Below are 26,361 nucleotides of genomic sequence, written 5' to 3'. Positions count from 1 at the left end.
CATTGGGATCCCCATAGGGAGCCCCTTGCCAAATAGGGAGCCATTGGGAGCCCCATAGGGAGCCCCTGCCAAATAGGGAGCCATTGGGAGCCCCATAGGGAACAACCTGCCAAATAGGGAGCCATTGGGATCCCCATAGGGAGCCCCTGCCAAATAGGGAGCCATTGGGAGCCCCATAGGGAGCCCCCTGCCAAATAGGGAGCCATTGGGATCCCCATATGGACCCCCTGCCCCATAGGGATCCATAGGGCTCAAGGCTCCGGGAAGGGGCCCCGGCGTCCGGGCGAGGCTGCCTCCCCCCCCCCCCCCCCAATGCACTGAAGCCACCTGTAATAAAATGAAGGTTTTTTTGGGTGAAAAAAGCAGGGTTTTGGCTCTTTTCTTTGCCTGGTTGGTCACCACGGGTGGGTTATGGTAATGAGGCCCCGCCCCCCCCGTTGCTCTTGGCCAATCAGGGAGGGTGGGGCCTGGGCTGCTATCGGGGCTCATGATGTCATCGTTGGCAGCGGGGGAGGCCATTTTGGGGCAAAAAGGGGGGAGTTTGGGACAGAGGGGAAATTGGGGTAAAAAACGGAAGTTTGGGGTCAAAGTTGGGCATTTTGGGGTTAAACAAAAATCAGGAAAAGCTTTAGAACCAAAACAGACTTTTTATGCAGCAAAACAAAGAACTCGGAGGGGGGAAAAGGGGCGATTTTGGGGGAAATGGCCCCAAAATGGTGATTTTTTTTCCCCTCCTCCCATGTGTTGCCCTGGGTTGACCTGATGTTCCCCCGGCCGGGCCTTGTCCTGGCGGTGACGTCATCGTCGGCGAGGTCAGTGACGTCATCGGTGACGTCATCGGGGAGGGGGCGGGCGTGACATCATCGGTGACGTCATCGGCTACGGGACGCGCTGGAGGCCGCCCGGCCGCTTCAGCTGCACCAGGGTGGCCAGGAGCCACTGGACCTGCGTTTGCATTTGCATCTCATTTGCATTTGCATCCCCCTTGCATTTGCATTTCACCTTTGCACCCACTTTGCATTTGCATTGGCACCTGCTTTGCATTTCCATCCCCTTTGCATTTGGCCTTTGTGTCTGCTTTGCATTTGCATTTTGCTGTGCATTTGCATCTGCTTTTCATTTGCATCATTTTGCATTTGCATTTTGCATTTGCACCCGCTTTGCATTTGCATTTTGCATGTGCATTTTGCATTGCATTTGCACCCATTTTGCATTTTGCTGTGCATTTGCATCTGCTTTGCATTTGCACCCGCTTTGCATTTGCACCACTTTGCACTTGCATTTTGCATGTGCATTTTGCATTGCATTTGCACCCGCTTTGCATTTGCATTTGCACCACTTGCATTTTGCATTTTGCATTTGCATTTTGCATTGCATTTGCACCCGCTTTGCATTTTGCATTTTGCATTTGCATTTTGCATTTGCAATTTGCATTTGCATTTTGCATTTTGCGTTTTGCATTGCGTTTGCGCCCGCTTTGCATTTTGCATTTGCATTTTGCATTGCACTTTGCATTGCGTTTGCTCCCACTTTGCATTTTGCATTTTGCATTTGCATTTTGCATTGCATTTGCACCCGCTTTGCATTTTGCATTTTGCATTTTGCATTTGCATTTTGCTTTGCATTTTGCATTGCCTTTGCCCCCCTTTTGCATTTTGCATTGCATTTGCACCCCTTTTGCATTTTGCATTTTTGCATTGCATTTGCGCCCGCTTTGCATTTTGCATTTTGCATTTGCATTTTGCTTTGCATTTTGCACTGCATTTGCACCCGCTTTGCATTTTGCATTTTGCATTGCGTTTGCACCCACTTTGCATTTTGCATTTTGTGTTTGCATTCTGCTTTGCATTTTGCATTGCATTTGCACCACTTTGCATTTTGCATTGCCTTTGCCCCCCTTTTGCATTTTGCATTGCATTTGCACCCCTTTTGCATTTTGCATTGCATTTGCACCCACTTTGCATTTTGCATTTTGCTTTGCATTTTGCACTGCATTTGCACCTCTTTTGCATTTTGCATTTTTGCATTGCATTTGCGCCCGATTTGCATTTTGCATTTTGCATTTGCATTTTGCTTTGCATTTTGCATTGCATTTGCACCCCTTTTGCATTTTGCATTTTTGCATTTTGCATTTGCATTTTGCTTTACATTTTGCACTGCATTTGCACTCCTTTTGCATTTTGCATTTTTGCATTGCATTTGCACCCGCTTTGCATTTTGCATTTGCATTTTTGCATTGCATTTGCGCCCGCTTTGCATTTTGCATTTGCATTTTGCTTTCAATTTTGCACTGCATTTGCACCCCTTTTGCATTTTGCATTTTTTGCATTGCATTTGCACCCGCTCTGCATTTGCATTTTGCATTTGCATTTTGCATTGCGTTTGCACCCACTTTGCATTTTGCATTTTGTGTTTGCATTTTGCATTTTTGCATTGCATTTGCGCCCGCTTGGCATTTTGCATTTGCATTTTGCATTTTTGCGCTGCATTTGCACCCCTTGTGCACCCCGCGCGCCCCTGCCCACCTTGCACAGGGTGACGGTGGCGCTGTAGCAGACGCTGAGGAGGAAGAGGGTGATGAAGACGGCCAGGGTGTCCCAGGGCCCCTCGGGCTGCTCCGGGGCGGCCACGCACAGGTCCGGGGGCAGGAGCAGCCCTGGCCGGGGAGGGGACACGTCAAGGGGGGGCCCTGCAATGTGTCCCCCCCCACCCCGCCCTGCACCCCCGTGCATGCACGTGTCCGTCTGTCCTTGCAATGTGTCCGTTTGTCCTTGCACCGTGTCTGTCTGTCCTTGCAATATGTCTGTCCTTGCACCCTGTGCATGCACGTGTCCGTCTGTCCTTGCAATGTGTCCGTCTGTCCTTGCAATGTGTCCATGCACGTGTCCGTCTGTCCTTGCACCATGTCCATCTGTCCTTGCACCCTGTGCATGCACGTGTCCGTCTGTCCTTGCACCCTGTGCATGCACGTGTCCGTCTGTCCTTGCAATGTGTCCGTCTGTCCTTGCAATGTGGTCATCTCTCCTTGCACCCCGTGCATGCATGTGTCTGTCTGTCCTTGCACCATGTCTGTCTGTCCTTGCACCCTGTGCATGCACGTGTCCGTCTGTCCTTGCACCGTGTCCATCTGTCCTTGCACCCTGTGCATGCATGTGTCCGTCTGTCCTTGCAATGTGTCTGTCTGTCCTTGCACCGTGTCCATCTATCCTTGCACCCTGTGCATGCACACATGTCCATCTGTCCTTGCAATGTGGTTGTCTGTCCTTGCACCCCATGCATGCACATGTCTGTGTGTCCTTGCACCGTCTCCGTCTGTCCTTGCACCCCGTGCATGCACATGTCCGTCTGTCCTTGCACCCTGTGCATGCACGTGTCCATCTGTCCTTGCAATGTGTCCATGCACATGTCTGTCTGTCCTTGCACCCTGTCCTTGCACCGTGTCCGTCTGTCCTTGCACCCTGTGCATGCACGTGTCCATCTGTCCTTGCAATGTGTCTGTCTGTCCTTGCACCGTGTCCATCTGTCCTTGCACCCTGTGCATGCTCGTGTCCATCTGTCCTTGCAATGTGTCCGTCTGTCCCTGCATCCCGTGCACGCATGTGTCCCTTTGTCCTTGCACCCCGTGCATGCACATGTCTGTCTGTCCTTGCACCGTGTCCGTCTGTCCTTGCACCCCATGCATGCCCATGTCCGTCTGTCCTTGCAATGTGTCCGTCTGTCCTTGCAGTGTCTGTCTGTCCTTGCACCCCGTGCATGCACGTGTCCGTCTGTCCTTGCAATGTGTCCGTCTGTCCTTGCAATATGTCTGTCTGTCCTTGCAATATGTCTGTCCTTGCACCCTGTGCACGCACGTGTCCGTCTGTCCTTGCAATGTGTCCGTCTGTCCTTGCACCCCATGCATGTGTCCATCTGTCTGTCCTTGCACCCCATGCATGCTCATGTCCCTCTGTCCTTGCAATGTGTCCATCTGTCCTTGCAATGAGGTCATCTCTCCTTGCACCCCGTGCATGCATGTGTCTGTCTGTCCTTGCACCGTGTCCGTCTGTCCTTGCACCCTGTGCATGCACGTGTCCATCTGTCCTTGCAATGTGTCTGTCTGCCCCTGCAATATGTCCGTCCTTGCACCCTGTGCACGCACACATGTCCATCTGTCCTTGCAATGTGTCCGTCTGTCCTTGCAATGTGTCCATGCACATGTCTGTCTGTCCTTGCACCCTGTCCTTGCACCGTGTCCATCTGTCCTTGCACCCTGTGCATGCACGTGTCCGTCTATCCTTGCAATGTGTCTGTCTGTCCTTGCACCGTGTCCGTCTGTCCTTGAACCCTGTGCATGCACGTATCCATCTGTCCTTGCACCGTGTCTGTCTGTCCTTGCACCCCGTGCATGCACATGTCTGTCTGTCCTTGCACCGTCTCCATCTGTCTTTGCACCCTGTGCATGCACATGTCCATCTGTCCTTGCAATGTGGTCATCTCTCCTTGCACCCCGTGCATGCACGTGTCTGTCTGTCCTTGCAATGTGTCTGTCTGTCCTTGCAATATGTCCGTCCTTGCACCCTGTGCACGCACACACGTCCATCTGTCCTTGCAATGTGTCCGTCTGTCCTTGCAATGTGTCCATGCACATGTCTGTCTGTCCTTGCACCCTGTCCTTGCAATGTGTCCGTCTGTCCTTGCACCCCGTGCATGCACATGTCCGTCTATCCTTGCAATGTGTCCATTGGTCCTTGCAATGTGGTCATCTCTCCTTGCACCCCGTGCATGCATGTGTCTGTCTGTCCTTGCAATGTGGTCGTCTGTCCTTGCACCCCATGCATGTGTCCGTCTGTCTGTCCTTGCACCCCATGCATGCACATGTCCCTCTGTCCTTGCACCGTGTCCATCTGTCCTTGCAATGTGTCCATCTGTCCTTGCACCCCGTGCATGTGTCCGTCTGTCTGTCCTTGCACCCCGTGCATGCACATGTCCCTCTGTCCTTGCAATGTGTCCGTCTGTCCTTGCAATGTGTCCGTCTGTCTTTGCAATGTGTCCCTCTGTCCTTGCACCCCGTGCATCCCCATGTCCATCTGTCCTTGCACCCCGTCCATGCCCGCGTGTCCGTCCGTCCGTCCCCGCGCCCCCCGCGTCCCCGCGTCCCAACCCCCGCACAGGCACAGGCCGCTCCTTCCATCTCTTTATTTGCAAGCCAGGGACGAACAAAACGGGGGCGAAAACGGCAAAAAACGGGGGGAAATGGGGCAGAAACACCGGGTGGAAACGGGGGGCGAAGGGGGCGCAAGCAGGAGGTGGTGACGGTGCAAGAAAGTTGCAAACAAATTGCAAAATGGGCACACTAAATTGGCAAAATAAGATTGCAAAGAGATTGCAAAGAGATTGCAAGAAGCATGCAGAAGAAAGTGCAAAAAGCTTGCAAAAAGCTTGCCGAAATTTGCAATCAGTTTGCAAGAAAGTTGCATGAAGATTGCAAAGAGATTGCAAGGAGATTGCAAGGCGATTGCAAGGAGATTGCAAGGCAATTGCAAGAAGATTGCAAGAAGATTGCATGAAGATTGCAAGGTGATTGCATAGCAATTGCAAGGAGATTGTATGAAGATTGCAAGGCAATTGCATGGTGAGTGCAAGGTGATTGCGAGGAGATTGCACAAAGATTGCAAGGCAGTTGCAAGGCGATTGCAAACAGAGCAAAAAGCTTGCAACCAGCCAGCATAACGATTGCAAAAAGCTTGCAACAAGCCAGAATAAAACTTGCAAAAAGCTTGCAACAAGCTTGCAAAAAGCCATGCAAAAAGCATGCAAAAAGCATGCAAGAAGCCATGCAAAAAGCGTGCAAAAAGCCATGCAAAAAGCATGCAAAAGGCTTGCAGAAAACTTGCAAAAAGCATGCAAAAAGCTTGCAGAAAACTTGCAGAAAACTTGCAAAAAGCATGCAAAAAAGTGTGCAAAAAGCATGCAAAGAGCTTGCAGAAAAGTGTGCAAAAAGCATGCAAAGAGCTTGCAAAAAGTGTGCAAAAAGCATGCAAAGAGCTTGCAAAAAACTTGCAAAAAGCATGCAAAGAGCTTGCAGAAAAGTGTGCAAAAAGCATGCAAAAAGCTTGCAGAAAAGTGTGCAAAAAGCATGCAAAGAGCTTGCAAGAAGCATGCAAAAAGCATGCAAAAAGCTTGCAGGAAACTTGCAAAAAGCATGCAAAGAGCTTGCAAAAAGCATGCAAAAAGCCATGCAAAAAGCGTGCAAAAAAGTGTGCAAAAAGCATGCAAAGAGCTTGCAAGAAGCTTGCAAAAAGCATGCAAAAAGCTTGCAAGAAGCTTGCAGAAAACTTGCAAAATGCATGCAAAAAGCTTGCAGAAAACTTGCAAAATGCGTGCAAAAAGCCCCCCAAGAGCCCCCCACACGCGCCCTCCCGCTCCCCCGGGCTGCGGGCGCCGCGTTCCCGCTATTTACCGGGCGCGCAGCTGACGGAGCGCTGCAGGAAGCGCATGGGCAGCGCCTCGTGCACGGCCATGCAGCTGAAGGTGTCGCCGCGCTCCCACTGGCGCCGCGGGACCGCGCGGCGGCTGTAGACGAAGTAGGAGGCCCCGGGGCCCCCGGGCTCGCGCGCGGGCGCCGACGTCGTCGCCCCGGACGCCGGGAGGGCCTCGCGGTCGCGCAGCCATTGCACGGAGACGTGCGGCGGGAAGAAGCCCTGCACCAGGCACGTGAGCGTCACCGCGTCGCCCGGCACGCTCAGCTCCTCCGCGGGCGGCGGGTACAGGTGGACGGTGGGGACGAGGCGCTGGCCTGGGGGGAATGGGGGGGGTTAGGAATGGGGGTGCGGTGCAAAGGGGGTGCGATGCAAAGGGGATGCGATGCAAAAGGGGTTGCAATGGAATGGGGTTGCAATGCAAAGGGGGTGCGATGCAAAGGGGGTTGCAATGCAAAAGGGGTTGCAATGCAAAGGGGGTTGCAATGCAAAGGGGGTTGCAATGGAAGGGGGTTGCAATGGAAGGGGGTTGCAATGCAAAGGGGGTTGCAATGCAATGAGGTTGAAATGCAATGGCGTTGCAATGGAAAGGGATTTGCAATGGAAGGGGGTTGCAAAGCAATGGGGTTGCAATGCAAAGGGGGTTGCAATACAATAGGGTTGCAATGCAAAGGGGTTGCAATGCAAAAGGGGTTGCAATGGAAGCGGGTTGCAAAGCAATGGGGTTGCAATGAAATGGGGGTTGCAATGCAATAGGGTTGCGATGCAAAGGGGTTTGCAATGGAATGGGGTTGCAATGCAAAGGGGGTTGCGATGCAAAAGGGGTTGCAAAGCAAGGGGAGTTGCAATGCAATGAGGTTGAAATGCAATGGCGTTGCAATGGAAAGGGATTTGCAATGGAAGGGGGTTGCAATGCAAAGGGGGTTGCAATGCAAAGGGGTTTGCAATGCAAGCGGGTTGCAAAGCAATGGGGTTGCAATGCAAAGGGGGTTGCAATGCAAAGGGGGTGTGATGCAAAGGGGGTTGCAATGCAAAGGGGGTTGCAATGCAAAGGGGGTGCGATGCAAAGGGGGGTGCGATGCAAAGGGGGTTGCAATGCAATAGGGTTGCAATGCAAAGGGGGTGCGATGCAAAGGGGTTTGCAATGGAATGGGGGTGCAATGCAAAGGGGGTGCGATGCAAAGGGGTTGCAATGCAAAGGGGGTTGCAATGGAAGCAGGTTGCAAAGCAATGGGGTTGCAATGAAATGGGGGTTGCAATGCAATAGGGTTGCAATGCAAAGGGGGTGCGATGCAAAGGGGTTTGCAATGGAATGGGGTTGCAATGCAAAGGGGGTGCGATGCAAAGGGGTTTGCAATGGAATGGGGTTCAATGCAAAGGGGGTTGCAATGCAAAGGGGGTTACAAAGCAAGGGGAGTTGCAATGCAATGAGGTTGAAATGCAATGGCGTTGCAATGGAAAGGGATTTGCAATGGAAGGGGGTTGCAATGGAAGGGGGTTGCAATGCAAAGGGGGTTGCAATGCAGTGGGGGTTGCAATGCAAACGGGGTTGTAATGCAAAGGGATTTGCAATGCAAAGGGGTTGCAATGCAAAGGGATTTGCAATGCAAGGGGGTTGCAAAGCAAGTGGGGTTGCAAAGCAATGGGGGTTGCAATGCAATGGCGTTGCAATGCAAAGGGGCTTGCAATGCAAAGGGATTTGCAATGGAATGGGGTTTGCAATGCAATGGGGTTGCAAAGCAAAGGGGGTTGCAATGCAAAGGGGTTGCAATGCAAAGGGATTTGCAATGCAATGGGGTTGCAATGCAATGGGGTTGCAATGCAAAGGGATTTGCAATGCAATGGGAGATGCAATGCAATGCAAGCAGGATGCACCTCCTTTTGGTGCAATGCAAAGCCCAGAGCATGCAATTACCCCCATGCAAGCAGGATGCACCTAATTTCGGTGCAATGCAAAGCCTGGAAGCTGCAATCGCCCTGTGCAATGCAATGCAAGCAGGATGCACGTCATTTTGGTGCAATGCAAAGCACAGAGCATGCAATCACCCTGTGCAATGCAATGCAAGCGGGATGCACCTAATTTCGGTGCAATAAAAAGCCCAGAGTGTGCAACCACCCCCATGCAACGCAATGCAAGCGGGATGCACGTCATTTTGGTGCAATGGAAAGCCATGAGGGTGCAATTACTCCCATGCAATGCAATGCAAGCGAGATGCACCTAATTTCGGTGCAATGCAAAGCCATGAGGGTGCAATTACTCCCATGCAACGCAATGCACCTAATTCCGGTGCAATGCAAAGCCTGGAAGCTGCAATCACCCTGTGCAATGCAATGCAAGCCAGATGCACCTAATTTCGGTGCAATGCAAAGCCACCAGGGTGCAATTACCCCCATGCAACGCAATGCACCTCCTTTTGGTGCAATGCAAAGCCCGAAGCATGCAACCACCCCCATGCAATGCAATGCAAGCAGGATGCACCTCCTTTTGGTGCAATGCAAAGCCCAGAGCATGCAATTACCCCCATGCAATGCAATGCAAAGCCTGGAGCATGCAAGCACCCCCATGCAACGCAATGCACCTAATTTCGGTGCAATGCAAAGCCATGAGGGTGCAATTACCCCCATGCAACGCAATGCACCTAATTTCGGTGCAATGCAAAGCCACGAGGGTGCAATTACTCCCATGCAACGCAATGCACCTAATTCCGGTGCAATGCAAAGCCTGGAAGCTGCAATCGCCCTGTGCAATGCAATGCAAGCAGGATGCACGTCATTTTGGTGCAATGCAAAGCCCGAAGCATGCAACCACCCCCCATGCAACGCAATGCAAGCGGGATGCACCTCCTTTTGGTGCAATGCAAAGCCCGAAGCATGCAACCACCCCCATGCAACGCAACGCACCTCATTCCGGTGCAACGCAAAGCCTGGAGCTTGCAATCACCCTGTGCAATGCAATGCAAGCAGGATGCACCTAATTCCGGTGCAATGCAAGGGCAGAAGCATGCAACCACCCCCATGCAACGCAATGCACCTGATTCCGGTGCAATGCAAAGCCATGAGGGTGCAATTACCCCCATGCAAGCAGGATGCACCTAATTTCGGTGCAATGCAAAGCTCAGAGCATGCAATTACCCCATGCAAGCAGGATGCACCTCCTTTTGGTGCAATGCAAAGCCACGAGGGTGCAATTACCCCCATGCAAAGCAATGCAAAGCCTGAAGCATGCAACCACCCCCATGCAAGGCAATGGAAGCGGGATGCACGTCATTCCGGTGCAATGCAAAGCCCGAAGCATGCAACCACCCCCATGCAACGCAACGCACCGCCCCCCGCGCTTCACCCCGTCTCACCGGCGTCCCTCTGCGCGCGGCGGCTGCGCGGCGCCGGCAGCTCCCCGTAGCTCACGGTGCACGTGAAGGCCTCGCCGCCGTCCCAGGCCTCCTTGGTGACGGGCAGGCGGCTCAGGGCGCTGAAGGTGCCGTTCGGCAGCTCCCGCAGCTGCAGCGGCCGCGGCGCCAGCGGCCCCGCGCGCTCCCGCGTCCACTTGACGTCCAGGCCCTCGTCGCTCGGCAGCCCCGACACCAGGCACAGCAGCGCGGGGCTGCCCGACAGGTAGAGCTCGGCCGGGCTGGGCGGCACCACGAACACCTGGATGCCGCTCGAGTCGGCCTCGGCGCCTGCGGGGTGCACGGGGGGTGCTGCAGTTGTGCATGCTCGAAATGCCTGGTTCTGCACTCGTGCATGCTCAAAATCCCTGGTTCTGCACTCGTGCATGCTCAAAATCCATGATTCTGCAATTGTGCATGCTTGAAATACTTGTTTCTGCACTCGTGCATGCTCGAAATTTGGGTTTCTGCAATTGTGCATGCTCGAAATCCCTGTTTCTGCACTCGTGCATGCTCGAAATCCCCAATTCTGCAATCGTGCATGCTTGAAATCCATGTTTCTGCAATTGTGCATGCTCGAAATGCTTGATTCTGCACTCGTGCATGCTCGAAATCCCTGATTCTGCACTCGTGCATGCTCAAAATCCATGATTCTGCAATTGTGCATGCTCGAAATCCCTGGTTCTGCACTCGTGCATGCTCAAAATCCCTGGTTCTGCACTCGTGCATGCACGAAATCCCTGTTACTGCACTCGTGCATGCTGGAACTCCCTGTTTCTGCAATTGTGCATGCTCAAAATCCCTGATTCTGCACTCGTGCATGCTCGAAATCCCTGTTACTGCAGTCGTGCATGCTCGAAATCCCTGGTTCTGCACTCGTGCATGCTCGAAATCCCCAATTCTGCAATTGTGCATGCTCAAAATCCATGATTCTGCAATTGTGCATGCTCGAAATCCCTGTTTCTGCACTCGTGCATGCTCAAAATTTGGGTTTCTGCAATTGTGCATGCTCAAAATCCATGATTCTGCAGTCGTGCATGCTCAAAATCCCTGATTCTGCACTCGTGCATGCTCGAAATCCATGTTTCTGCAATTGTGTCTGATCGAAATCCCTGTTTCTGCACTCGTGCATGCTCGAAATCCCTATTTCTGCACTCGTGCATGCTCTAAATCCATGATTCTGCAATTGTGCATGCTCAAAATACTTGATTCTGCAATTGTGCATGCTCAAAATCCCTGATTCTGCACTCGTGCATGCTCAAAATCCCTGTTTCTGCAATTGCGCATGCTTGAAATACTTGTTTCTGCACTCGTGCATGCTCAAAATCCCTGAATCTGCAATTGTGCATGCTTGAAATACTTGTTTCTGCAATTGTGCATGCTCAAAATACTTGATTCTGCAATTGTGCATGCTCAAAATCCCTGTTTCTGCACTCGTGCATGCTCAAAATCCCTGTTTCTGCAATTGTGCGTGCACTAAATCCCTGTTACTGCAGTCGTGCATGCACTAAATCCCAGTTTTTGCAATTGTACGTGCTCGAAATCCCTGTTCCTGCACTCGTGCACACTCCCAGCTGCGTTTGCACGCACTCAACACCCCTTTGCACACTCGTGCATGCTCCCAACCCTCTCCTGGGTGCATATGCACACACTTTGAATTATTTTGCACACTCGTGCATGCTCACAGGTGCATTTGCATGCACTCTGCACACTCCCAACCTTTTCCAGCTGCATTTGCACGGATTTTAGGTGCATTTGCTGCATGCATTTCAGGTGCATTTGCACCCATTTCAGGTGCATTTGCACACACTTTTGGCCCTTTTGCACACTCATGCATGCTCCCAACCCCTTTCCCAGTTGCATTTGCACGCACTTTTGTGCACGCTCCCAACCCACTCCCAGGTGCATTTGCACGCACTCTGCACACTTGTGCATGCTCCCAGCTGCATTTGCATGCATTTCCGCTGCATTTCCACGGATTTCAGGTGCATTCACACACATTTGCATGCATCCCACGTGCATTTGCACGCATTTGCACGCACTCCAGCTGCATTTGCACGCATTTGCACGCATCCCACGTGCATTTGCACACATTCCAGTTGCATTTGCATGCATTCCACTTGCATTTGCACACATTCCACGTGCATTTGCACGCATTTGCACGCACTCCAGCTGCATTTGCACGCATTTGCACACATCCCACGTGCATTTGCACACATCCCATGCGCATTTGCACGCATTCCAGCTGCATTTGCACACATTCCAGTTGCATTTGCATGCATCCCACTTGCATTTGCACGCATTCCACGTGCACTTGCACGCATTTGCACGCACTCCAGCCGCATTTGCACGCATTTGCATGCACTCCAGCCGCATTTGCACGCATCCCACGTGCATTTGCACGTACTCCAGCCGCATTTACACGCATTTGCACGCACTCCAGCTGCATTTGCACACATCCCACGTGCATTTGCACGCATTTGCACGCACTCCAGCCGCATTTACACGCATTTGCACGCCTCCCGCGCGCCGGGGCTCACCTGGGCACGCGCGCGCGCTCTCCTGCACCACGGTCCCGCTGGCCGCGTGCGTCACCTCGCACGCGAACGCGCGCTCCCTCCATTCATCCAAGGCGACGCTGATGCTGCTGCTGGTGCTATAGGTGCCCGCAACGTCCCCTTGCAGCAGCGGCCCCGTCGTGGGGCTCTGCGTGGCCTGGGCGCCGTCCGCGAGCCACCGGATCCGCAGTTCTTGCGGGCGGAAGCGGGAGACGATGCAGAGCAGCTCCACGGTGCCGGCGCTGCAGGCGTGCAGCAGCCGCACGGCCGGGGGCGACGGCGGCGGCGCGGAGGCTGCGGCGGAAGCGGCGTCAGCGCGCGGGGAAGCGGCGGTGCGGCGGGAGAAAGCGGCCCGAAACGGCCCGAAAAGGGCCCATTGCAACCCAGAAAATACCCGGTTGCAACCCCTAAATGGCCCTATTGCATCCCCTGAAATACCCAATTGCAACCCCTAAATGGCCCAGTTGCATGCCCTGAATGGGCCTATTGCAACCCCTAAATGGCCCAATTGCAACCCCTAAAAGAGCTGATTGCAACCCCTAAAATACCCAATTGCAACCCCTAAAATACCCAATTGCATCCCCTGAATGGGCTGATTGCAACCCCTAAATGGCCCAATTGCATCCCCTGAATGGGCCGATTGCAACCCCTAAATGGCCCAATTGCAACCCCAAGTTGTCTGATTGCAACCCCTAAAATACCCAATTGCATCCCCTGAATGGGCTGATTGCAACTCCTAAATGGGCCAATTGCAACCCCTGAATGGGCCGATTGCAACCCCTAAATGGCCCGATTGCAACCCCAAAAAGAGCTGATTGCAACCCCTAAAATACCCAATTGCAACCCCTGAAATACCCAATTGCAACCCATGAAATACCCAATTGCAACCCCTAAAAGAGCCAATTGCAACCCCTAAAAGACCCGATTGCAACCCCTAAATGGCCCGATTGCAACCCCGAGTTGTCTGATTGCAACCCCTAAAATACCCAATTGCATCCCCTGAATGGGCCGATTGCAACCCCTAAATGGCCCAATTGCAACCCCTAAAACACCCAATTGCAACCCCTAAAACAGCCAATTGCAACCCATGAAATACCCAATTGCAACCCCAAAAAGAGCCAATTGCATCCCCTGAATGGGCCGATTGCAACCCCTAAATGGCCCGATTGCAACCCCGAGTTGTCTAATTGCAACCCATAAAATACCCAATTGCAACCCCTAAAACAGCCAATTGCAACCCATGAAATACCCAATTGCAACCCCTAAAATACCCAATTGCATCCCCTGAATGGGCTGATTGCAACCCCTAAATGGCCCGATTGCAACCCCAAAAAGAGCTAATTGCAACCCATAAAATACCCAATTGCAACCCATGAAATACCCAATTGCAACCCCTAAAAGAGCTGATTGCAACTCCTAAAATACCCAATTGCAACCCCTAAAATACCCAATTGCAACCCTGAGTTGTCTGATTGCAACCCCTAAGTGGGCTGATTGCAACCCCAAAAAGAGCCAATTGCAACCCCTAAATGGCCCAATTGCAACCCCAAGTTGTCTGATTGCAACCCTAAACTACCCAATTGCAACCCATAAAATACCCAATTGCAACCCCTAAAATACCCAATTGCAACCCCTAAATGGCCCGATTGCAACCCCGAGTTGTCTAATTGCAACCCATAAAATACCCAATTGCAACCCCTGAAATACCCAATTGCAACCCCTAAAATACCCAATTGCAACCCCTAAAACGGCCAATTGCAACCCCTAAACTGCCCAATTGCAACCCCTAAAACAGCCAATTGCAACCCCTAAAAGAGCTGATTGCAACTCCTAAAATACCCAATTGCAACCCCGAGTTGTCTGATTGCAACCCCTAAGTGGGCTGATTGCAACCCCAAAAAGAGCCAATTGCAACCCCTAAATGGGCCGGTTGCAACCCCAAAAGAGCCAATTGCAACCCCTAAAATGCCCAATTGCAACCCATAAAATACCCAATTGCAACCCCAAAAAGAGCCAATTGCAACCCCTAAAATGTCCAATTGCAACCCATAAAATACCCAATTGCAACCCCAAAAAGAGCCAATTGCAAACCCTAAAATGCCCAATTGCAACCCATAAAATGCCCAATTGCAACCCCAAAAAGAGCCAATTGCAACCCATAAAATACCCAATTGCAACCCCTAACTGGGCCTATTGCAACCCCAAATCTTTTGATTGCAACCCCTAAGTGGGCCGATTGCCACCCCCATATGGTCTGCTTGCAGTACTAAATTTGGCCCCATTGCAACCCCAAATTACCTGGTTGCAACCCCAAAAAGAGCCAATTGCAGCCCCTAAAAGAGCTGGTGCAATGCAAGCTGCTTGCAGCACAAATCCACGCATGCAATGCAAGCTGCAGCTGCAGCAATGCAACGCGGAGCCCTTTGCAACGCCAATGCATGCATGCAATGCAATGCAGCCACACGCATGCGATGCAGCCCAAGACATTTGCAACACAAACCCCTTTGCAATGTGCATGCAATGCAATGGAATTGCATGTGTGCAATGCAACCCAAGACTTTTGCAATGGAAAACCGTTTCCAATGCCCATGCAAGCGCATGCAATGCAATGCAATTGCATGCACAGAATGCAACCCAAAGTGTTTGCAATGCAAAACCCTTTGCAATGTGCATGCAATGCAATGCAATTGCACGTGTGCAATGCAACCCAAGACATTTGCAATGCAATCCAATTGCATGCATGCAATGCAACCCAAGGCAGTTGCCATGCAAAACCCATTGCAATGCAATGCAATTGCACACATGGAATGCAACCCAAGACATTTGCAATGCAAAACCCGTTGCAATGCAATGCAATTGCATGCATGGAATGCAACCCAAGATGTTTGCAATGCAAAACCCATTGCAATGCACACGCAAGCGCATGCAATGCAATGCAATTGCACATGTGCAATGCAACCCAAGACTGTTGCAATGCAAAACCCATTGCAATGCACATGCAAGTGCCTGCAATGCAATCCAATTGCATGCATGGAATGCAACCCAAGGCGGTTGCAATGCAAAACCCATTGCAATGCAATCCAATTGCACATGTGCAATGCAACCCAAGACTTTTGCAATGCAAAACCCATTGCAATGCAATGCAATTGCATGCATGCAATGCAACCCAAGATGTTTGCAATGCAAAACCCATTGCAATGCACACACAAGCGCATGCAATGCAATGCAATTGCACATGTGCAATGCAACCCAAGGCAGTTGCAATGCAAAACCCTTTGCAATGCAATGCAATTGCACATGTGCAATGCAACCCAAGACGTTTGCAATGCAAAACCCATTGCAATGCACATGCAAGCGCATGCAATGCAATGCAATTGCACATGTGCAATGCAACCCAAGACTTTTGCAATGCAAAACCCATTGCAATGCACACGCAAGCGCATGCAATGCACATGCAAGCGCATGCAATGCAACCCAAGCCCTTTGCAACGCGTCGCACCCCTCATCGCAACTCACGTTTCGCCGTGCGCGATTCCCGGAATCCGGACGGCCGGTGCTCCACGGTGCACACGAAGGAATCCCCGGATCCGGCGGGAACGCCGAGGCTCCCGGTGAGGCGGAAGAGGCCGGACGAGGGATCCCGCACGGCCGGGAATGTCCGGGTCCGCATTCCCGATCCGGCCGCATCCCATCGGACCGTCGCCGGCTCCGGGAAGAAGCCGCTCACGAAGCAGCCGAAGAGGCGCTCGGAGGCGCCGGAATCGCCGCAGGGGCCCAAGGGAAACACGGACGGGGCCGTCGTGCGGGCTGGGGGGACACGGGGGACACGGGGGACACGTCAGGACATTGCAAGGGTTGCACCCGGAATTGCAAGGATTGCACCCAAATTGCAGCCTTTGCACCCAAATTGTGGAGTTTGCACGCGGAATTGCAAGTTTTGCAACGTTTGCACCCGGAATTGCAAGAATTGCAACGTTTGCACCGGGACATGGGGGACACAGGGGACACGGGGGGACATGGGGGGACACGGGGCACACGTCAGGACATTGCAAGGATTGCACCCGGAATTGCAAGAATTGCAAGGTTTGCACCGGGAATTGCAAGATTTGCACCCGGAATTGCAAGAATTGCAACGTTTGCACCCGGAATTGCAAGAATTGCACCCGGAATTGCAAGGATTGCACCCAAATTGTGGAGTTTGCACCCAAATTGCAGCCTTTGCACCCAAATTGCAAGATTTGCACCCGGAATTGCAAGAATTGCACCCAAATTATGGAGTTTGCACGCGGAATTGCAAGGTTTGCACCCAAATTGCAAGGTTTGCACCCGGAATTGCAAAGTTTGCACCTGGACTTGCAAGATTTGCACCCGGAATTGCAAAGTTTGCACCTGGAATTGCAAGGTTTGCACCCAAATTGCAAGGTTTGCACCCGGAATTGCAAGGTTTGCACCTGGAATTGCAAGATTTGCACCCAAATTGCAAGGTTTGCACCCAGAATTGCAAGGTTTGCACCCAAATTGTGGAGCTTGCACCCAAATTGCAGCGTTTGCACCCAAATTGGGGAGTTTGCACCGGGAATTGCAACGTTTGCACCCGGAATTGCAAGATTTGCACCCAAATTGTGGTGTTTGCACATGGAATTGCAAGGTTTGCAGCTGGAATTGCAAGGTTTGTACCCAAATTGCAAGATTTGCACCCAAATTGCAAGGTTTGCACCCAGAATTGCAAGGTTTGCACCCAAATTATGGAGCTTGCACCCGGAATTGCAAGATTTGCACCCGGAATTGCAAGGTTTGCGCCCACATTGTGGACCTTGCACCCAAATTGCAGCGTTTGCACCCAAATTGGGGACTTTGCACCCGGAATTGCAACGTTTGGACCCAAAATTGCACCCCTATAGGGCAGGGGGTCCCTATGGGACCCAAGGGGAACCCGGACGGGGCCGTCACGGGGCTGGGGGGGACACGGGGGACACGGGGGGACATGGGGGACACGTCAGGACATTGCAAGGGTTGCACCCGGAATTGCAAGGATTGCACCCAAATTGCAGCGTTTGCACCCGGAATTGCAAGATTTGCATCCAGAATTGCAAGAATTGCACCCAAATTGCAAGGTTTGCACATGGAATTGCAAGGTTTGCACCCAAATTGTGGAGTTTGCACGCGGAGTTGCAAGATTTGCAACGTTAGCACCTGGAATTGCAAGAATTGCACCCAAATTGTGGAGTTTGCACCCAAATTGTAGCCTTTGCACCCAAATTGCAAGATTTGCATCCAAATTGCAGCATTAGCACCCGGAATTGCAAGATTTGCAACGTTTGCACGTGGAATTGCAAGATTTGCATCCAGAATTGCAAGATTTGCATCCAGAATTGCAAGATTTGCACCCAAATTGCAGCGTTTGCACATGGAATTGCAAGGTTTGCACCCAAATTGTGGAGTTTGCACCCAGAATTGCAAGATTTGCACCCGGAATTGCAAGATTTGCAACGTTTGCACCCGGAATTGCAAGACTTGCATCCAGAATTGCAAGATTTGCACCCAAATTGCAGTGTTTGCACCCGGAATTGCAACGTTTGCAACGTTTGCACCCGGAATTGCAAAGTTCGCACCTGGGCTTGCAAGATTTGCACCCGGAATTGCAAGGTTTGCACCCAAATTGTGGTGTTTGCACCCAGAATTGCAAGATTTGCACCTGGAATTGCAAGATTTGCACCCAAATTGCAAGGTTTGCACCGGAAATTGCAACGTTTGCACCCAAATTGCAGCCTTTGCAACCAGAATTGCAAGGTTTGCACCTGGAATTGCAAGATTTGCACCGGAATTGCAAAGTTTGCACCCAAATTGTGGTGTTTGCACCCAGAATTGCAAGGTTTGCACCCAAATTGCAGTGTTTGCACCCGAAATTGCAAGATTTGCACCCAGAATTGCAAGATTTGCAACGTTTGCCCCCAGAATTGCAACATTTGCACCCAAAATTGCACCGTTTGCCCCCAAAACGCAGCCCCGCGACGGAAACTGCAACTTCCGGAGCCCTTTTGACTCATTCTGCGCCTTTCGCACCCAAAACGAAACCCCCGGGCCCCAAACGGGGCCTTTTTTTGGCACCCAAATCACATGTTTTTTCCCCCCCCAAAACGGCCTTTTTGCACCCAAAATGCAGCCGTTTGCACCCAAAATGGGGCCCCGCGGCCCCCAAATTTTGCTTTTTTCGCCCCAAAAAGTGGGACCCTCTGCCCCAAAACGGCCCCTTTTTGCCCCAAATTTACCCCTTGTTGGACGCGCCCCCCCCCCAGGATCCCCGGCCCCATAGGGAGCCCCATAGGGACCCCCTGCCCTATAGGGGAGCTCCCCCTGCCCCATAGATCCTCCCCTGCCCCATAGATCCCCCTGCCCCATAGATCCCCCCCTGCCCCATAGATCCCCCTGCCCCATAGATCCCCCTGCCCTATAGGGACCCCCTGCCCTATAGGGGAGCTCCCCCTGCCCCATAGATCCCCCTGCCCCATAGATCCTCCCCTGCCCCATAGATCCGCCTGCCCCATAGATCCGCCTGCCCTATAGGGACCCCCCTGCCCCATAGGGACCCCCCTGCCCTATAGCTAACCCAGCCCTATACTTATCCCTGCCCCATAGCTGCCCTATAGCAGCCCCTGCCCCATAGCTACCCCTGCCCCATAGCTGCCCTATAGCAGCCCCTGCCCTATAGCTGCCCTAGAGCTTACCCTGCCCTATAGCCAGCGCTGCCCTATAGCTTCCCTATAGCTATAGGGGAGCCCTCCCCTGCCCTATAGCCTACCCAGCCCTATAGCTGCCCTATAGCAGCCCCTGCCCTATAGGGACCTCAGCCCTATAGCTACTCCCTGCCCTATAGCTGCCCTATAGATCCCCCGGCCCCCCTGCCCTATAGCTATAGGGGAGCTCCCCCTGCCCTATAGCCTACCCAGCCCTATAGCTGCCCTATAGCTACTCCTGCCCTATAGCAGCCCCTGCCCTATAGCTGCCCTATACCTGCACCCTGCCCTATAGCTGCCCTATAGCTGCCCTATAGCTACCCCTATAGCTATAGGGGAGCTCCCCCAGCCCCACAGCTCCCCCCTGCCCCATAGGGGCCCCCAGCCCTATAGCTCCCCCCAACCCATATGGATCCCCTGCCCCATAGGGCCCCCCTCTGCCCCATAGAGACATTTGCCCTATAGCTAGAGGGGAGCCCTCCCTGCCCCATAGCTCCCCATGCCCCATAGATCCCCCTGCCCCATGGATCCCTGAGCCCTATAGAGCCCCCTTGCCCCATAGATCCCCCTGCCCCATAGAGACCCCCGTGCCCCATAGACCCCTCCGCCCCATGGATCCCTGTGCCCCATAGAGACCCCCTGCCCCATAGATCCCCCTGCCCCATAGATCCCTCTGCCCCATGGATCCCTGTGCCCCATAGATCCCTGTGCCCCATAGGTCCCTGTGCCCTATAGAACCCCATAGACCCCCCTGCCCCATAGATCCTCCTGCCCCATAGATCCCTCTGCCCCATAAATCCCTGTGCCCCATAGAGACCCCCCTACCCCATAGATCCCCCTGCCCCATAGATCCCTGTGCCCCATAGATCCCCCTGCCCCATAGATCCCTGTGCCCCATGGATCCCCCCAGCCCCATAGACCCTCCTGCCCCATAGATCCCTGTGCCCCATAGATCCCCCCGCCCCATGGATCCCTGTGCCTCATAGAGACCCCCCTGCCCCATAGATCCCTGTGCCCCATAGATCCCCCCCACCCCATAGATCCCCCAGCCCCACAGATTCCCCCTGCCCCATAGATCCCCCCGCCCCATAGACCCCCCTGCCCCATAGATCCCCCTGCCCCATAGACCCCTCCGCCCCATAGACCCCCCTGCCCCATAGACCCCCCTGCCCCATAGATCCCCCCAGCCCCATAGATCCCCGTGCCCCATAGATCCCCCCTGCCCCATAGATCCCCGTGCCCCATAGATCCCCCCTGCCCCATAGATCCACCCCCTGCCCCATAGACCCCCCTGCCCCATAGATCCCCCCCCGCTCGGGCACTCACCGGGCTGGGGGCTCTGCCCCACACGCGGCTCTCCCGGCGCCCCATAGAAACGCTGCAAACGGGGCCCCGCCCCCCCCCCCCAGGCCCTGCCCCATAGCGAGGGGGGGGCGGCCCCAGGGAGCGGGCGGGGCCGGAGCCTCTGCCCCACTGCGGTTCCCGCGGCTGCCCCATAGCGGCGCCCGCGGCCCGCGGCCCGGCCCCATAGCGGGGCCCTGTGCCCCATAGGAGCCCCCTGTGCCCCATAGCGGCCCCATAGCAGCCCCTGTGCCCCATAGCGGGGCCCTGTGCCCCATAGGAGCCCCATAGCAGCCCCTGTGCCCCATAGCGGCCCCATAGCAGCCCCTGTGCCCCATAGCGGGGCCCTGTGCCCCATAGCAGCCCCTGTGCCCCATAGCGGCCCCATAGCAGCCCCTGTGCCCCATAGCGGGGCCCTGTGCTCCATAGCGGGGCCCTGTGCCCCATAGCAGCCCCTGTGCCCCATAGGAGCCCCATAGCAGCTCCCTGTGCCCCATAGCAGCCCCTGTGCCCCATTGCGGTTCCCGCTGCCGCCCCATAGCGGCGCCCACGGCCCAGCCCCATAGCAGCCCCCTGTGCCCCATTGCGGTTCCCGCTGCTGCCCCATAGCGGCGCTCTCGGCCCACGGCCCAGCACGTCCTGTGCCCCATAGCAGCGCCGTGTGCCCCATAGCAACCCCTGTGCCCCATAGCGGCGCTCTCTGCCCCATAGGAGCCCCATTGCAGCGCCCTGTGCCCCATAGCGATGCCCTGTGCCCCATAGCAGCGCCCTGTGCCCCATAGCAGCCCTGTGCCCCACAGGAGCCCCATAGCGACCCCTGTGCCCCATAGCGACCCTTGTGCCCCATAGGAGCCCCATAGTGGCGCCCTGTGCCCCATAGCGCTGGGCGCCCTGCCCCATAGTGGTGCCCCATAGCGGCCCCTCTGCCCCATAGCAGCCCCCTGTGCCCCATTGCAGTTCCCGCTGCTGCCCCATAGCGGCGCTCTGTGCCCCATAGCGCTGGGCTCCCTGCCCCATAGCAGCCCCCTGTGCCCCATTGCGGTTCCCGCTGCTGCCCCATAGCGGCGCTCTCGGCCCACGGCCCAGCACGTCCTGTGCCCCATAGCAGCGCCGTGTGCCCCATAGCAGCCCCCTGTGCCCCATAGCGGCGCTCTCTGCCCCATAGGAGCCCCATAGCAGCGCCCTGTGCCCCATAGCGATGCCCTGTGCCCCATAGCAACCCCTGTGCCCCATAGCGGCGCTCTCTGCCCCATAGGAGCCCCATTGCAGCGCCCTGTGCCCCATAGCGATGCCCTGTGCCCCATAGCAGCCCCTGTGCCCCATAGCGGCGCTCTCTGCCCCATAGGAGCCCCATAGCAGCGTCCTGTGCCCCACGGCAGCTCCCGCCGCCGCCCCATAGCGGCGCCCTCGGCCCGCCCACGGCCCATAGCACCACGCGCTGTGCCCCATAGCAGCCCCTGCGCCCCATTGCAAATCCCCTGCTGCCCCATAGCACCCCCTGCCCCATAGCAAACTCCCTGCCCCATAGCACCCCCTGCCCCATTGCAACCCCCTCTGCGCCCCATAGCACCCCCTGCCCCATAGCACCCTCTGCCCCATTGCACCCCCTGCCCCATTGCAACCCCCTGCCCCATAGCACCCTCTGCCCCATAGCACCCCCTGCCCCATAGCACCCTCTGCCCCATAGCACCCCCTGCCCCATAGCAGCCCCTGCCCCATAGCACAGACAGAGCCGATTTTCTCCTTTTCTCTTCTTTTCCCCCCAAAAAAAGCAACGGGGGCCCCGCGATGGGGCCGGCCCCGACGCCACTTGTGGGTCCGGCCGTGGGTCCCGCCGTGGGTCTGGCCCTAGACGCCACTTGTGGGTCCCGCCGTGGGTCCCGCCGTGGGGCCGGCCCTAGACGCCCTCCTTGGCCCCACGGAGCTGCCGCAGCTGCAGGACGGTGCCCAGGAGCCACTTGACCTGGATGGGGGGCAGAGGAGGCGGCGCCGTGGGGCTGCCCTAGAGATGTGGGGCAGGGGGGGCCCTATGGGTCCCTATGGGTCCCTATGGGTCTCTCTATGGTCCCTATGGGTCTCCATGGGTCCCTATGGTCCCTATGGGTCTCTATGGGTCCCTATGGGTCTCCATAGGTCCCTATGGGTCTCTCTATGGGTCCCTATGGTCCCCTCTATGGTCCCTATGGTCCCTATGGTCCCTATGGGTCTCTATGGGTCTCTCTATGGGTCTCTATGGGTCCCTATGGGTCCCTATGGGTCCCTATCGTCCCTATGGGTCTCTATGGGTCTCTCTATGGGTCTCTATGGGTCCCTATGGGTCCCTATGGTCCCTATGGGTCCCTATGGGTCCCTATGGGTCTCCATGGGTCCCTATGGGTCCCTATGGTCCCTATGGGTCTCTATGGGTCTCTCTATGGGTCTCTATGGGTCTCTATGGGTCTCTATGGGTCCCTATGGTCTCTATGGGTCCCTATGGGTCTCTATGGGTCCCTATGGTCCCTATGGGTCCCTATGGTCCCTATGTCTCTCTATGGGTCCCTATGGGTCTCTATGGGTCCCTATGGTCCCTATGGGTCCCTATTGGTCCCTATGGTCCCTATGGGTCTCTATGGGTCTCTCTATGGTCTCTATGGGTCTCTATGGGTCTCTATGGGTCCCTATGGGTCTCTATGGTCCCTATGGTCCCCATGGGTCACTCTATGGTCTCTATGGTCCCCATGGTCTCTATAGGTCACTCTATGGGTCACTCTATGGGTCCCAATGTCTCTCTATGGGTCACTCTATGGTCCCCATGGTCCCCATGGTCCCTATGGGTCTCTATGGGTCTCTATGGGTCTCACCTTGCACAGGGTGACGGTCGCGCTGTAGCCGACGCTCAGCAGGAACAGGGTCACTCCATAGGTCCCTATGGGTCCCTATGGTCCCTATGGTCCCTATGGGTCACTCTATGGTCCCCATGGTCCCTATGGGTCCCCATGGTCTCTATGGGTCTCTATGGGTCTCACCTTGCACAGGGTGACGGTCGCGCTGTAGCCGACGCTCAGCAGGAACAGGGAGACGACGGCGCCCAGGGGGGCCCAGGGGCCATCGGGGTCCCCGGCGGCCGCGTCCGGGCAGGGGGTGCCGGGGAGGGAGAGGCCTGGGGGGGAATGGGGACAATGGGGGGAATGGGGGGAATGGGGGGAATGGGGGGAATGGGGGACAATGGGGGTCATGGGGACAATGGGGACAATGGGGACGATGGGGACGATGGGGGGAATGGGGGGAATGGGGACAATGGGGACGATGGGGGGAATGGGGGTCATTGGGGACATGGGGACAATGGGGACAATGGGGGGAATGGGGGACATGGGGACAATGGGGACGATGGGGGGAATGGGGACGATGGGGACAATGGGGGGAATGGGGGACATGGGGGTCATTGGGGACAATGGGGTCAATGGGGACGATGGGGACAATGGGATCAATGGGGTCATGGGGGACAATGGGGGTCATGGGGACATTGGGCACAATGGGGTCAATTGGGGGACATGGGGGGACATGGGGGTCATGGGGACAATGGGGGGACATGGGGACATTGGGGACAATGGGGGACATGGGGACAATGGGGGCAATGGGGACATTGGGGACGATGGGGACAATGGGGGCAATGGGGACAATGGGGTCAATGGGGACAATGGGGGCAATGGGGGGAATGGGGACATTGGGGACATTGGGGACAATCAGGGGACATGGGGACAATGGGGGGACATGGGAGTCATGGGGGACAATGGAGACATTGGGGACAATCGGGGGACATTGGGACATTGGGGACATTGAGGACAATGGGGACAATGGGGACAATGAGATCAATGGGGTCATGGGGGACAATGGGGGTCATGGGGACATTGGGGACATTGGGACATTGGGGACAATGGGGGGACACTGGGGTCATGGGGGACATTGGGGGGTCCCCGTGTCCCTCCCTCTCCCCACGGCCCCGGTGGCGCCTGCAGCCAATGAGGGACCAAGGAAGGAAGTGATGGAGAAGCACCAACCAATCAAGAGCCACCAACAACCACCAACCAATGAACAACCAGCCCGAGCGACCAAGCGACCAACTCAACCGTTGACCGACCAACCAACCAACAACCGAGCAACAACCGAGCAACAACCAACCAACAACCAACCAACAACCGAGCAACAACCAACCAACAACCAAGCCAACGAATCAACAACCAGCCCAACCGACCAACCGACCCATGGAGCAACCAACCCATGGACCAACCGACCCATGGACCAACCGACCCATTGACCAACCCATGGACCAACCAACCCATGGACCAACCGAGTCGTTGACCAACCGACCCATGGACCAACCAACCCATCGACCAACCGACCCATCGACCGACCAACCAACCCACGAACCAACCAACCCATCCCATTAACCAACCCATGGACCAATCAACCACCCATCCAACCGACCCATCCATGGACCAACCAACCCATGGACCAACCGACCCCTGGACCAACCAACCCATGGACCAATCAACCCCTGGACCAACCGACCAACCCCTGGACCAACCGACCAACCCCTGGACCAACCAACCCATGGACCAACCAACCCACGGACCAACCAACCCATGGACCAATCAACGTATGGACCAACCGACCAACCCCTGGACCAACCGACCAACCCATGGACCAACCAACCCATGGACCAACCAACCCACGGACCAACCAACCCACGGACCAACCGACCCATTGACCAACCGACCAACCCATGGACCAATCAACCCATGGACCAAGCGACTCGTTGACCAAGTGACCCATGGACCAACCGACCCATTGACCGACCAACTCATGGACCAACCAACCACCCATCCAACCAACCCATGGACCAACCAACCCATCGACCAACCAACCAACCCATCGAGCAACCGACCCATGGACCAACCGACCCATCAATCAACCAACCACCCATCCAACCAACTCGTGGACCAACCAACCCATGGACCAATCAACAGATCATCCAACCCATCCTTCAACCACCCACCCACCCATCCAACCAACCAAACATCCACCCATTAGAGCAACCAACCATCCAACCAACCGTCCATCCACCCACCCAACCAACCATTCAATCAACCAACCAACCAACCCATCAACCAACTTATAGACCAACCAACCATCCACCCACCCACCCAACCAATAGATCAACCAACCCATCAACCAAACAACTCATCAACCAGCCCATCCACGCAACCAACCCATGGACCAACCAACGCATGGACCAACCGACCCATGGATCAACCGACCCATGGACCAACCGACCCATGGACCAACCAACCCATGGACCAACCGACCCATGGACCAACCAACGCATGGACCAACCAACCCATGGATCAACCAACGCATGGACCAACCGACCCATGGACCAACCAACCCATGGACCAACCGACCCATGGACCAACCAACCCATGGATCAACCAACCCATGGACCAACCGACCCATGGACCAACCAACGCATGGACCAACCAACCCATGGATCAACCGACCCATGGACCAACCGACCCATGGACCAACCAACCCATGGACCAACCGACCCATGGATCAACTGAGCCATGGACCAACCGACCCATGGACCAATCAACAGATCATCCAACCCATCCTTCAACCAACCACCCACCCATCCAATCAACCCACCAACCCATCAACCCATCAACCAACCAACCAACCAACCCACCAACCCATCAATCAAGCAACCCATCAACAACTAACCACCCCATCAACCAATCCACCCACCCACCAACCAACCCACCCATTAAGTAACCCAGCAACCCACCCATCAACCAACCCATCCGCCCATCAACCAACCCATCTACTCAACCAACCCATCCACTCA

General features: G+C 54.9%; 1 gene segment (V, D, J or C); it reads right to left on the bottom strand.

Moving 5' to 3' along the window:
• Window positions 1-879: 879 nt before the first annotated feature.
• Window positions 880-15,908, bottom strand: LOC148592481 (immunoglobulin heavy constant mu-like). The segment is given in 6 exon segments: window positions 880-945; window positions 2,526-2,689; window positions 6,440-6,775; window positions 9,809-10,135; window positions 12,385-12,696; window positions 15,902-15,908. Coding segments are annotated over 6 exon segments (1,212 nt in total).
• Between the last annotated feature and the right edge of the window lie 10,453 nt (window positions 15,909-26,361).

Source organism: Tinamus guttatus, unplaced genomic scaffold, assembly GCF_059628265.1.
Source record: "Tinamus guttatus ecotype Peru unplaced genomic scaffold, ASM5962826v1 Tinamus_guttatus_pri_ptg000581l, whole genome shotgun sequence".
Lineage (NCBI taxonomy): Eukaryota > Metazoa > Chordata > Aves > Tinamiformes > Tinamidae > Tinamus > Tinamus guttatus.
This window is presented reverse-complemented; position numbering and strand designations above follow the sequence as displayed.